Source organism: Aulonocara sp. 'chitande type north' Nkhata Bay, linkage group LG6 (genome assembly GCF_057382095.1).
Source record: "Aulonocara sp. 'chitande type north' Nkhata Bay isolate Kocher_YH1m ecotype deep benthic linkage group LG6, A_spYH_male_GT1.1, whole genome shotgun sequence".
Lineage (NCBI taxonomy): Eukaryota > Metazoa > Chordata > Actinopteri > Cichliformes > Cichlidae > Aulonocara > Aulonocara sp. 'chitande type north' Nkhata Bay.
The window spans coordinates 18,576,444-18,590,762 of NC_141349.1; the positions used below are offsets into that span (position 1 = coordinate 18,576,444).

Consider the following 14,319-nt stretch of genomic DNA (forward strand, 5'->3'; position numbering starts at 1 on the left):
AAATGCGCAAATGGAGTCTTACATCCAAGCCATAAAGACACTTTGAATCCTTCTCTGCAACTACAACTTTGTGCCGGCACTTCCAAAGCTTTTCCTCAAGGTGGCGCCAGACTATCAAAAATGGGAATGACTGCTAAGCAGCCAATCATTGATTTATTAGATCAGCAGTTACAGAAAGTTGACTTTAAGACAAATGTGATGACTGACATAATAAATACAGAGAAGGAGGCAAACTGCATTGCGCTAGCAGTGTAAACATGCTTTTAAAACCTCAGTGACAGTATGATCCAACACCCCCCCCCCCCCCCCCTCCAAAAAAAACCCCCAAGACAAACCAACATTTTCTTTTTAATCATATTATATAAACGTTGTGACCAGCACAAAAGGAGCTGAATGTGAATAAAAGGAGCAGAGTGACACATGTGCAGAGAGTCAGGGGGTTAAATCCAGGACACAGTGTTAGTGAGTGCAGTCACTGCAGCTGGCAGCCCAAGAAGTGGAACAGGGGGTCGGAGAATGAAGCAGGAAGGAAGGGAAAGGGAGGGTGAGACGGGAGGGTGAGGAGGGAGACTGGGGGGTGGGGATGGGAGTTGTTGTAGATGGAGTAAGAGTGCGAGCGGAAGGGTGATAGCTGGAGAGGATGACGGGAGTTAAGAGGGGCGGTGGTAAGAAGTGTGTACCCAGCTCTCAGCTCCAGGCGTCCCCTGTGGTCCTGGGTCAGGTGTGAGGGAGGGGTGAGGATGAGGGTGGAGGAAGAGCGTGGAGAGGAGGAGGAAGAGGAGGAGCCGAGGCCAGGGCCCGCAATTACACCTCAAACTGTCAAATGAGATTTACAACAGAATGAGGCTTGGAGTGCCAAATCAAATTTCTAATCAAAGACATCTTCTCCTTCCTCCACCCCCACCATCCTGCTTTCACTTTAGACAGACTGAAGAGACTGTGCTCAGCTCATGGGTGGTGTGACCTGATGAGGAGAGGAAGTCAAACTGTACAACAGGAAGTGATGTAAATGAGGCTTGAAAGAGACAAGATGAAGAGCTGCCCATACTACGGGAATAAATTGTGTATTTCTGTCTCTGAAGTCTTAAGACTTATGGCTTCATCCGTGTCTTCCTGGATGAACACGAGATCAGAAATTCTTGGCCCAGTGGTCAACTAAACCTTTGTTTGGTTAGGAGCGCAATCTTGTGTATTTGGGTCAAACATTCACAATCACGCAGTAAATGCTTGGAAAAGGGCCTGACATGTTCATCCCACTGCAGGCTCCGGGTCACTTACAACTAAACCCACACCAAGACATCAGTATTGCTGATTTAGATTTAGGAGATCGTTGAAAGGTAATCTCATTACAGTTACAGGATTGAAAAAAAAAAACCCTCCAGAAATATGTAACAAATCATGTCTCGTTCCAGGTGCTTACCATGATGACTGACACCCCGGCTGTGGTGGTGCTGTGCTTTGGCGCGGTGTTGAAGTGCGTCTTCAGTTTACCTGTCACCTCCATCTTCATGTTATTCTCCATGATTGCATCATCCTTGGCACACACAAACACACAATATTGAAATCCACACAGAAACAAATAACCACAGTCTCGGGCTGTGTTAATACAGATTGTGTTAGAGTACCGTGACCCATGGATGTGAGAGAACATCTTGTGCTGTGTATCGAGCCTCAGCGTTGACCTGCAGCATCTTTCCAATCAGCTCCTGCAACATTTCACAACACTAGATTAGTTCAGCTTTAAAGATAAATTTCCTTTAGACTTAAAGTCTTTTCGGGGGGTTTTTGGCCACCAGGCGGCGGTGTAACAAGAAATAAGTGCCAAATTGATATGTGACCGATGAAGATGTTCTAGCAAACCCGTGGGCAGTGTTGCCAACTTAGCGACTTTATCGCTATGTTTAGCGAGTTTTCAGACCCCCTTAGCGTCTTTTTTTCTAAAAAGCGACTAGCAAATGAATCGCGCATGACTGTAACGCAGTCAGTTCTTCTTTTATTGTTATGTTGTTTTGGGGATCACAAGGTTTAAAACTACTTATAAACACACACAAAGCAACTCCCCCAGAGTGCCTATTTCGGGTCACTTTTGCCAGTCCAAGCCCGGATAGAGGAGCAGGGTTGGAATTGTGACATTAAAAAAACAATAATTGCTAAAAGAAATTTAATTTGTAGTTCTAAATAAATTCTAAATGCATTTAGGACGTTTTTTACTCACTTTATGTCTCTTCCACAATGTTATTTTTCTTGCCTACAACATAGGTTACAATTACATTAGCATGACCAATTATGCAAATTAGGCGATGGCGTCATGTAGCGACTTCTAGCGACTTTTAGGACAGCCAATAGCGATTTTCCTTACTGAGGAGTTGGCAACACTGACTACCTGCAGGCCAAAATCATCCATGTATAGTCGCATTTCAGTCCATCTGATAAATACCAATGCACAGAATCAGGTGGGTGTATGCTTGAACTAATCAAGTGGATTTTGAGTTAAATTGAAAATTAAAGTGTGGAACAAGTATAAACTACAGCTCCTTGATGCTAGCTCAAAAAGTGAACCGATCTCCATAAACTCCTATGTCAAAATATGCAACTTTACAGCAAACAGAAACATGATCTACAGCATGTTGCAAAGAGCAGTTTTGGTCACTCTAGTTATTTTACCCCTTCATAGTAACTGTGCTTGATATTACTCACACTTTAAACACTTTTAAATCTTAAAATTAAGTGTTAGTAAGGGTTGGCAGCTGACCCTAGATGACTGCTAGTTAGCTTCTTGCTAGTAGCCTTTTGAGTATTTTTCTGTCATTATTTGACAACTAATATTGCTTAGAGTGCTGATAATTGTACTAAAATACTGTGCAAGAAGTAAATTACAGGATTTTATGTACTATTAGCATATATTTGTACCGGTCTCATGCATTTATACAATTTATGGATACACCATGCTAACCAAGCATGGTGATAACTGACAGCTTTATGCTATTTGTTTCTGGAGCAGTTTATCTGTTTTAACTGCTTTATTGGGAGGAAAAAAAAAACTATTATCTCAACAAAAAAACTGGAAATGTATATTCCTGGCAAAGCTGGTTTCTGCATTGCAATAAATTATAAACATGTTCCTAAAAGAACCACTTTTTAAAATATAAATAATGACCATTTGTGCACATGTGCACTCAGGAAGTCACGTATGCATATATTGTTTCCAGAGAAATCGTGCTCTCTTAGATCTACAGCTTCATTACGCCACGCTGCCTCATGGTGTGGCATCAATAACTGTGCTCATGTCTACAGCGACAAAGCCACTGTAACACAAGTGTGTTTAATTAGCAGTTAGGTCTTGCACGCTGAGTGCCGGCTGCCACCTTAATACTTGACATTAACTTAGAGAATTGAGGGGGTTTCTGCGTCCTTCAGCAGAAAGCAGCTATTACAGGAGTCTCTACTCTTGTATACTTGAACTAAAAAAGCTGGAGGCTTGTTTCAGGCTTTTTGCAGCCAATGCAGAGAGAAGGGTAAGGATTAAACAACAGAGTGGGTAGCGTAACCCTCCAGAGTAATGTCATCTAATGAATATATATGAATTTTGTAAATCAGTGGTCCTGACCTTAGCTGAGTCAGTGATGTTGTCCCAGTAAGGACTGGGAAAGTCCAGTCGCCCTTGAAGGATTTGGTCAAATAAGTCCTCTTGCTGGTTATTCTCACTATATTGAAGGAGAAACACACACTCAGAAAAACAACTCAGAATTTATAATGCATTACTCAGCAAATGTGACATACATCTAAACTGTGAAAAAACTGAACCATCTGTATTGTACTTTGCATAATAAAATCCTTTCATTTTGAATTTCAATTTGTGGCTACTGCCATAAACATGAAGTGCTAGAGATGACATATGGGTCACATTAACGTAAATCAAATTACAAAATCCTTAGCACAGTGACTAATATCAGCGACAGCGTACAGATGTAGCAAACTGACAGTGATGAAAGTCAAACTGACAACGTTGCTGAATTTCTGCTGACAATTTAGAAAAGATTGAATTTTTTGCTCAAAGTCATAGACTGTATATTAATGACTGGCATAGCCTTCAGGACTGCAAAGTTAAGCTGCACTCGTTTTAATGGCCAGCAGGGGGTGACTCCTGTGGGTGGAAAAATAAGAAGATAGAAAAATCTGACTTCTGGCCTGGTTATGACCTATTTAATTAGACTCAATCTATATCTCCACTTTCTAGTTTAATACTGCACTATCTCAGTTTAATAAGCTGGGGTGTCATATAAAAAGTAAATACAAAGTAAAGCATATTTTAGGGCATGGCTAGCTTGTCATTGATATATTGACACCAAATGAACTTGAACAGCATCCTCGCTCATTAAATCTAGGCAAAAAAGTATGGTAGCAATATATGGCATCACCTGTTATCCACCTGTGATATAGTATCTACCTTTAAAACTGAAAACCACGTCCCTCTACATGTTTGTTTACTGAACTATGTGAACCGAGTACCTTCTAAAAGGAGGGAATCCACACAGGAGGATGTAGGTGATGACACCTGCGGCCCAGATATCCACCTTCAGGCCATAACTGTGAAATGAGGGTAAGAACAGAGCCAGAAAAAGACTAAATCGTTTAAAGCAAACTCTTTCTGGACATAAAAATACAGAAAAAACATTTTGACATTTGACAAATGAAAGTTTCTAATCTGCTGTAACGGTACAACAGTACATATTACCACATAAACGTGCCTGCTGCCACATACTGTATGCGTAGTTTGTCATGCTGTATTGTACACTGGTATAAAATACAGTTTTCTTTTTAATCTTCAGTCAGCTGATTACAACAGCACAATACTAAAGCATATTGCGTCAAAGCGTCCAGCTTACCCTGACTCTGCGATGATTTCTGGAGCCACATATGTAGGAGTGCCACATACAGTATACAAGGGGCCCTCGACTACTGTAGCTAGGCCAAAGTCTCCAAGTTTCAGTGATTTGGTGCCATCTGGGTACTCAAAAACCTAGAATGAAATACTCATTTAAAGCCCACAGAGGATCTGGATTTGTTGTAAGACCCACCCCAAAACACAGCATGTTTGTAAATGCATACCAGTAGATTCTCTGGTTTAATGTCTCTGTGGACGATGTTCAAGCTGTGTAAGTACTTCAGCGCTCTGGCGAGGTTGTACACCATGATACTGGCGTCTCTCTCTGTGTATTTGGCCGAGGAGGTGATGGCGTCAAATAAATCGCCTCCCTGCGAAAATATGACAACTGTGTTTTACACAGCAAAACGAGAAATGACCCCTCTCCCCTCAGCCACCCACTCCCCCCTCAGCCTCTACTGCACCTTCACCAGCTCCATAACCAGGTATAGTTCAGAGGGAGTGTCCACCTCCTCGATCAACATGATGATGTTGGGATGTTTCACCTTCCGGAGCACAGCGACTTCATTTTCTATGAGGTGCTCCTAGGAAACACACACACACTCACTCAGAGTTGGCTAGCGCCCCGGTGTCTACGCTCAGTTGTTGCGCTAATAATAAAAGATCTGAGTTGTGCGTTAAACATGAGCAAATCCTGGTGTGTCATTGTGTAAGTGTGTGAAAGTATGAGGGTAATGCGAACAAGGGTGTGAATAAACAATATCACTTAATCGAGCTTTGAGCATCAGAGGCACACAGGTGTGACCGTGCAGTGCACCAACATATGATGCCTGCTTACGTCTGACTGAAAGTGACACATGCAAAGGGAGGAATAAAAGGAGGAGGCAGAGAGGAACAGAAGTGAAACCTTTCCGCTGCACTTTGTCTTGTCGATAATCTTCAGGGCAAACTCTTTCCCCGTGGACCTGAACAGAAACAGTGCAATTAGGGGATAACACTGAACGCAGCAGTGAAGCTACAGCAGTGTCTGTAATTTAAATGAAGTGCTCGCTGGAGACGCTCGGTTATGGTTTTGCAGGAGCGCTGCGTCACATCGTTACAGGGGAGGAATTCTAGATGTAGCAAATAAACTTTGTTATGCAGAGTGTGAGCTGTGAAACCGTGCAGGCGCAGGCAAATGTTTATTCAATGACATATACACTGTATTTTGGTAAGAAACTGAGAATCTAAACTGTTTGTTTACAGTGTGTTCACATAAGTACTTTCTAGAAAGGTGCAAGACATCTTGCGCGCGCGCACACACACACACACACACACACACACACACACACACACACACACACAACAGGCCCCTCTTTGTCACCTCCACCTCCAGGCTAATGAAGTGAAATCACTCCTGGGTTTAATCCATGACATATTTCTGTCTGCACAATGCCTGTCATCAGGACTCAAACGGCCTGACTGGGCAGTGACCATAATGTGACACATACTTCAATAAGCTGCACACGGGGAGGAGGGACACTGCTGTGCGTTCACTGCAGATTTCTGCCAACATTTCCAGTCTGATCGAACGGGTTTCACTTACCTCTCCACACAATCTTTGACCACAGCAAAGTTGCCATCTCCGATGACTTTGCCAATCTTGTATTTTTCACAGATGCTTGAGGCATGCGAGTGCTGGTTCCCATTAACTGCCGAGGAGAGACAAAGGTTATAAACAAGCAAGTCTTAAAGGTACACAAAACTACGCTGAAATCTAGCAGCATAGCCAGGCTTTCTTTGCCTCAGCTGGCTTGAAAAAAAGTCAAATCCAAGTCAAAGGTAACAGGTATCATGCTGGTGGTTATCAGTTTTCTTTATTTACACAGACTTTCTGTTTAAGGCTTTGTCTACTCACAAAAACAGTTTTGGTGTCATCTAGGAAAATTAAAGGAAGATTGCTTTAGTGTGTTGCCGGGTTAAATTTTAATCATTCTAAATTACAGGCTTCAAATAGTCTATAAGTGTAACTGATTAATTTTCTAATCTAAACTCTAGTAGTTGCAACTCCAGCAGGTGTCACACTGAGTTAAGCAGCAGAGTCTCTGTGTAAAATTACTCTGATCATACCTTCTGGACTCAGCTGATTGGTTTGCTCCTGATGATTGTTCAACGAGCCATTTATATTTGGGGAAGAGTGGTGATGTGACGGAGGGATCTGTGCGACAACAAACAACAACAGAGATAAGAGCTCGGCCTCATCAATACTCAAACTGGCAGCAAAATAACAAACAGTGTCGACAAACATAATGATCGTCGTTAAAACGCTGCTGATGTATTACTGGCTTGTTAGTGACTTTGATTACAATAAAAGGAGACATATTCATTTTCATATTCTTTCAGATGTAGACGATTTCAGATGTCTGAGTTTGACCACTTAAATGAATCATTCATTTGTTAAGAGAGTCATTTCAGCAGCTTATGTCTACATTTCTGAAATGTCAGCAATAAATGCATGCCACCAGCACTAAAGATCAGAAAAAGTTCACTCCCCATCATGCACAGCAGTGCTTACATACCGCACTGAGCCATAATGTGCATTACCTTACAGTGAGGATCTATTTTTAGGTAGCCCTCTGAAGCAAAGTTGAACGTGGGACAGTGTCAAGGTCCCTTTTATAGGTAGATACATAAAAAAGCTTTTTACTTTGATAAATGACTTTATCTGACTTAGTGGTGCCAAACTAATGTGGATGGATAACTCTGGGCTCACAGAGGAACTGCGCAAAGGTGGAGGAGGTTAGCCAGCTGGCTGGATCATTCAGAAATGACAGTCTGGGACTAACACAGATTTACAGGAGAATCCATCAATAAAGCAGATTATTATCTTAAAATCTAGTGAAAACACATCAGGCAGCTACGACATACCCTGCGAGTCATACAACATGACTGACAGTCAGTGGCTTGATAAATTCATTTGATGCTGATTTATTCTATTTCAGGGTATGTAGGTTGTACATCCTTGCCTTATCCCTAGCTTTGCAATAACGCCACTAGCAGCACTAATTTGGATTTAAAGTCTCAGAGGCAGAGCTACACTGAAATCAGTGTATTCAAGCTAATCCACTGGTTAACGGGTACCAGTGAGCCAGAAAAATGCAGGAAAGACGGCTATATGTTAGCAAATGCAGCTGGAATATAGAGATTTAAAAATTTTTAGGTAAAATGTAAATAAAAGCAGAATGCAATCATTTTAAAATCCCCATAAACTGATATCGTATTCTCAATAGAACGAAGAAAGCGAAAAAACTAAGACTTTTTGCTCTTTCACGAAAAATAGTGACTCATTTTGAAATTGATGGCATAAACATGTCTGGAAAAAAGTTTGATCAGAGGCGACAAAAGGCTGGAAGCAACATTTTGTAACTAATTAGGTTACTGTAAGTCACATGACTGGTAATGAAAAAAGCATCTGAGAAACTGTTCACCGTGCCATCCACAAACACAAGTTAAAGCTCTATCATGCAAAGGAGACACCATATCTGAATATGACTCAGAAACACTGCTGTTTTCTCTGGGCTAAAGTTTATGTAAAATGGACTGGGGCGACCTGGAAAACTGTTCTGGGGTCAGGTGAATCAAAATCTGAAGTTCATTTTGGAAAACATGTAATCCTGTAAGGAAACATTCCTCTCCTAACAGTCCAGCAGCTGGTCTCCTCAGATCACAGATTTTTACGCCTGCTGTTAGAAGAAGAGGGCTTATCCCAACTCTTTTTGAGATTTAAAGTGACCTAATTTTTTATTATTTTAATGGTAATATGGGTTTATGAGGTTTGTGTTTTAGCATTATTTACATTTTACAAGGCATCACCAACATTTTGAGTTAGTGCTGTAAAAATATATAAAATTATATACTGGATGTAAACATTTCTTTACCTTTAAAGCAGTTTTAAATTTGTGCTTATCTGCATCTTATCTAGACAGTTTCACTAAAGGCGCTTGTTTGGTCTCAACCAGGACGAAGTGAAGGAGTCAGTGTCAACACAAATGTGACACACGCCCTGAAATTCTGCAGCATTATGAACTAAACTTTAACAAAGTCTGTCAGTGTTCTTTTGCAGTATTGTGTGTGTCTCGAGTGACTGTCAGTGTGAGCCCATGCATATATTCACAGTACACTGTATAAAGAGAATCGCTGAGACTCTGTGGGTTCTGGTGCAGCAGCAAGCTGTGGGTATCTTGTTACTGTATAAAATGCATTGGATACACAGTCTTACCTTAAAACTGGGGGTGGTTCGAGGGCTGGTAGGGGATGGAGTAGAGGACTTGGTGGACTTGTGGGCTGAAATACCATTTACTGTGCAGAGAGAAGGAAAAACAGGGCAAGAGTCAGTGGGATTATGAGTTCATCATTCAGAGCGTAGTAGTTGTAGTTCAGGAGTAATGCACAGCTTTGAGGAGAATCCATCAATAAGTCAGGCAGTGACTTAATAAACATGTTTGCAGCAATATATACTTTTGAGATGTTTAAAACTGCCAGTGATACCAGTGCTAAAAGATAACCCGTGGTTATCCAATGCAAACTGTATCACACTAGCATACTATGCACTTGGTAATAAAGTGAATCGTCAAACAGCCCCCCCTGTGACTCACTCACAAATTTGCAAGTTCTTTTTTAGCAGGTTGCAGATTCTCCCCATGAGGGGGAGGTGTGTGGTCATTTTTGTAGGTACACTTTTAGTACCTACAAAAATACCATTATTCTTTCACTGAAAGCACTCTCACTACAGGTAACGAGGCCGAATGATTGCAGAATTGCAGATTGCAGTCTAGGCTGATGCCCCTATTACTGTTCACTTTGGTTTATGTAGACACAATACATTAAAAAAAATGTATTGATTGATCATAAAAGTGAGTTTTTTGTAAATTTGCCTGAAAATTATCATTAGATTTCACACGTTTGCATATACTTTATCACTCTTTAAAACAAGAGCACACAGCAGGGACGAAATCCTCTATTGTTTGAGTGATTCATTCTCTCAAGAACAGTCTATTTCTGCTTCGCTCTCTATCGGCTGCTGGCACAAATACAGAGCCATAATGCGTCAAACTTTAACTCACAGTCATTCATCTGCATAAACCCAGACGAGCTGAGGAAAATCATTTCACACTGCCTACAGGCTGCATCTTTGCACTCACATTTCAGAGTTTAACTTTTTAATTTAATTATAAACTCAAAGTGTTTCTTCCTAAAGGTACTTCAAAATCAATGCCTCAGAAGGCAGTTTACACAACATGACATTAGCCTGTAGATAACAAGCTATTTTCTCAGCATCTCATCTGCAGCTATTCAGTTAGATTATAATTGAATTATCACAGACGAGAACTGTTTCCTTTCAGAAGCATTCTTCAGTTGTTCATTTCTAGCAGTCAAGAGAGTAGTAGGGTATCTGTGCTAATGTGCTACTCATGTTTAGCTTTCTGTGCAGACACGGTATTATCAGTTCATGGCTCTGCAGCAGCTGGCTCTCTAACAGGTAGCTGAGTAGAGTTCAATGCATCTCATTGGCCTCAGAAGAATGAGGGAGAGAAAGAGGGTCAAAGTACAGAAATGTGTCTTGTTTAAATACACTGATCTGAGATCTGAGGAGCTACAGAGGAAACAGCTAACAGTGCTAAAAATAGAAAGAAACACAAACCAGTGTTCCTATTTTTGGCTCTGATTTTCATTTAACACTAGAGGACCAATTAGTGGAAGACTGAATGTTAAGAAAACTGCTTTATTTCATAGACTTGGTTTTAGCAAGCTAAAGTAGCTAATAGTAGCTAAAACAGTCAAGTCTGTTAAGTTTAGATAATTTTGTGTTTGCTCCCTAGTTTGAATTCTCAGTTTGATTTTTTCCTAACATAACTGCAGTCTTTGCATTTGGTTGTAAATGTGTTGTCATATTGGATTTGGCTCCCCATTCATATGCTATGGTTAAGCTGCTAATGATTAGTTTATCATTAACCATCATTCACAGGTAAAATTAAAACATATATGAATGTCAAGTATGGGGTGATGCTAAGAGTAGACAATTTTAAGAATAGAGTAAAGGTGAAGCTTCAGTAATCAGTAAAATCTGCAGATTGTTGTATTTTGGTGTTTTTTTAATCCATTTATTTTTTATGATATGCTTCCTACAGTACCACAGCAGATCTTGGGGTTTATTCACCTGCCAACAAAACACTTGCTAACAGAGTAATAAAACATGAAGCAGTTGTGAGCAACACTCAGGATGATCCTGGATCATTTATGGGGGAATCAAGCTTAGCTTTTTTCTAATAAATTTCGACTCAACAGGTAGATTCTACATCAGGTGTTTTACTCTTTGACATTTCACTTTTGCGGTAAAAGCTCCAAATGGTTATCAAAATGGTTTAAAAGTTAAATATTATTGTACAAATATGAAGATTACCCCTGAAAACGTTGGGACAGCAGATTTGGAGTCACTGCTAATTATATAAAATGTCAAACTAACAAAAATCATTTTATAACATAGACGTGAGCACAACAGATTTCACAGCACAGCATGTTAAGCCTCACCTGGGGACTTGACTGGGGACTGCGTGGTGGAGAAGTGGGCAGGTCGCCTTGCTACATAACAGAAAAAAATACAATGCAGAGCATTCAGCTTAATGTAACATCTCTCAACACTGCACACAATCTGCTCAGAAACTATGGCCAGTTTACATTTAAGCTGCTAAATAATCATTGCCTAACCTGTTACAGTCTTATGTTGGCTTTAGTCGAATGGGATTTTTTTTTTTTTTACGTGTGAAATATTTTCATACATACTATATGCTGTAATAATTTGCAAGAACTGACTTTGCCTGCATGGCAGACGTATGAGGTGGGAATCACCACACATTTTTATAGACTATTATTTTTAAAATGATTGTGCAACACGTGCCTCCTACCTGCACCGGGGGACTTGCTGCGCCGTGAAACTCCAGGGCTTTTAGCCGTCCGGTTTGGAGTAGCAGAGCGGCTGTATGACGACTTTAGCACTCTGCATTCTGGGAAAACAACGCAGTTAAAGTCACCACAGCATTCAAACCACTAATGATACTCCCTGGAGTCTGTGAACCAGGACAGAACTTGTTTGTTCATGAAAAACTGCACAGGTTTACAGATTTGTGCATATCAGTACCTGCTATACACCAGCCTTTCATAACTGACTGCAGTAATAGATAATCATTTTGTACACTCTATTTCTATTGCAGTCCAACACATACATTCAAATCATCCAGAGTGCAGTGTGACCCATAATGTATATCAGCAGATGCAGAACCTGGAGGAATAAAGCAGTTCTAGCTATGAAATAAAATATTAAACAAAATCTTTTTCCAGGACCAACAAATATAGTTTCCAAACTGATTTGTGCTTCATGACTTAAAAGCTAACCTGCTTACATCCGATTACCCACTTTCCTCTCCTCAGTCACATGGTGTGTCCTGGACCTATCTTCTGTACTCTCAGCAGAGTGCAGTGTGCCTTTTTATGTACCTTCAAAGACCTAATTCTTACAAGTGGAGCACAGCAGTCTAAGTGGGACAAAAGCTCTGAACTATAACTGCATACAGGCAAACCACCATCAGTTAACGTGTAGTGTGTCAGGATATGCCTCCCTGTTGTTAAGCCAACCTGACCAAACAACACAAATATCAAACAGGATGTCAGTATTTTGGACTGCAACTAAATTAAACTTCCTCTTCTTCCCATGAGGTTGTTCAGTCTTGGCTGAAGTTATGTGCAGCTATGACAGTGAATGCATGAGCTGATTATACAGGTCATATCCTCTAAAGCTTTCTGCATAATAAAATACAGAAATATGCAAGACGTGCCTAACTTATGTACAACACATACAGTACAGAACATTAAAGTGGGACTTTTACAAACACATGGACTGGACATGCCATTCAAAAATTAAAATAAAATAAAAAACAAGAATGCAACCTTCTTCCCTTTTTGACAAAAAGGATGTGTGTTTAAAATATGCAACACCATTTTCAATTTATTGAAAACCCAGTTTGACAAAAGCTGGGAGACTGTATAACATGTAAATTAAAAAAAAAAAACAGAACGTGATGATTTGTAAATCTCTGAACTCCATATTTTATTCACAACAGAACATAGAAAGCATACCAAATATTTAAACTAAGACATTTTACATTTTCATGAAAAAATGCTCCGGATGCTGAAGAAGTAAAAAGTGAAAGAGCAGCCAAAGCTTATTTAAAATGGACTTGGACAAAGTGGTAAACTTTTCAGCAGTTCAATGAATTGAAATGTGAAATTCTTTTTGAAAACATGGATGTTGCATCCTCTGGCTTAAAGGCGAACGAAATCATCGAGCTTGTTTTTAGGACTCCGTTCAAAAACCTGACTGCTGGCCTATGGAATTAGTATCTTGAACATGTTAAAAGTCATATACAGTTTTTAGATGAACAAACACTCCCATCCAGATGATGCCTTTTTCAGGGACCTTGCATATTTAAGCAAGATAATTCTAAAACGAATGCTAATTTATTACAACAGCATAGCTTCATAGTAGAAGAGTCCGGGGTGCTGAATCAGCCTCCTGCAGTCCAGATCTTTCCCCAGTTGAAAACATTTGACATTACATTTCTTAAAATGATACATTTTCTCATTTGATATGTTTTCCATGTTCAAAATTCCAATCAACAAGAAATCACATATGGCATTGCACGGGAAAACACACAGCATATCTTGATGTCAACTTTTCAAAAGGAAGGAGTGTTTCATGCAGCTGCAGGAGAACAAATAATGGGTTAAGAATGTCATGCACACACATGACACACACATATATACAGACATATGTTTGGTTAGTGTTAGTCAGGCCTACCAGTTGTAAAGGCTGTGGAAGCCTTACCACTGTGATCCAGCACAAAGTCGTCTTGGGCATAGCGAAACTTCTCTGGTCCGCACGCTATGAAGACATCATCATCTCCGAAGAAGTCCTGCAGGCAAGTAATCTGGAGACAAAACAGTAAATATTAAGGAGTGATGAAAAATGCGGATATCACATTTTTCAGATCTAAATCCTCATTGAAGTATTGATTTCCACACCATTTAATCTGCTTTAGCCTGCGCCACTGCAAACCACTATGCAACCCACATTTTCACACTATGCCTGAGTATTAAATACCTTTTCTGTTCTGTATGGATCTTGCTGCCACTTTCCAGATATACACAACTACAGGCCAATTATAAATAGCAGATGGAAATAACAGCGCTCTTTTGAATGCCGTGACCCTGACTGAACAATGTTTGTGTCTTGCATCAACTGAACTCATCCAAATCTAGAAGAAGTTAAGAACTGTTATGAGTAATGATTTATTACATTTATTACAGTAAAAGATACAAGATGCCTTTTAAAACAAGCTGGA

General features: G+C 40.1%; 1 protein-coding gene across 2 annotated transcripts in view; it reads right to left on the reverse strand.

The window, feature by feature from the left end:
* dclk2a (doublecortin-like kinase 2a) overlaps positions 1–14,319 on the reverse strand; it is a 42,990-nt gene that overhangs the window by 6,641 nt on the left and 22,030 nt on the right. The window contains exons 4-17 of one of the 2 annotated variants that reach the window (XM_086295390.1): positions 13,776–13,905; positions 11,827–11,925; positions 11,453–11,503; positions 9,144–9,223; positions 6,995–7,082; positions 6,471–6,576; positions 5,793–5,850; positions 5,350–5,469; positions 5,110–5,256; positions 4,887–5,020; positions 4,510–4,587; positions 3,608–3,704; positions 1,626–1,706; positions 1,421–1,534 (exon numbers count right to left, since the gene is read on the reverse strand). In XM_086295390.1, the coding sequence (XP_086151516.1) occupies positions 1,421–1,534; positions 1,626–1,706; positions 3,608–3,704; positions 4,510–4,587; positions 4,887–5,020; positions 5,110–5,256; positions 5,350–5,469; positions 5,793–5,850; positions 6,471–6,576; positions 6,995–7,082; positions 9,144–9,223; positions 11,453–11,503; positions 11,827–11,925; positions 13,776–13,905 (1,383 nt within the window). The remainder of the gene's footprint in view (positions 1–1,420; positions 1,535–1,625; positions 1,707–3,607; positions 3,705–4,509; positions 4,588–4,886; positions 5,021–5,109; positions 5,257–5,349; positions 5,470–5,792; positions 5,851–6,470; positions 6,577–6,994; positions 7,083–9,143; positions 9,224–11,452; positions 11,504–11,826; positions 11,926–13,775; positions 13,906–14,319) is intronic. The other variant, XM_086295391.1, reaches the window with a different exon arrangement.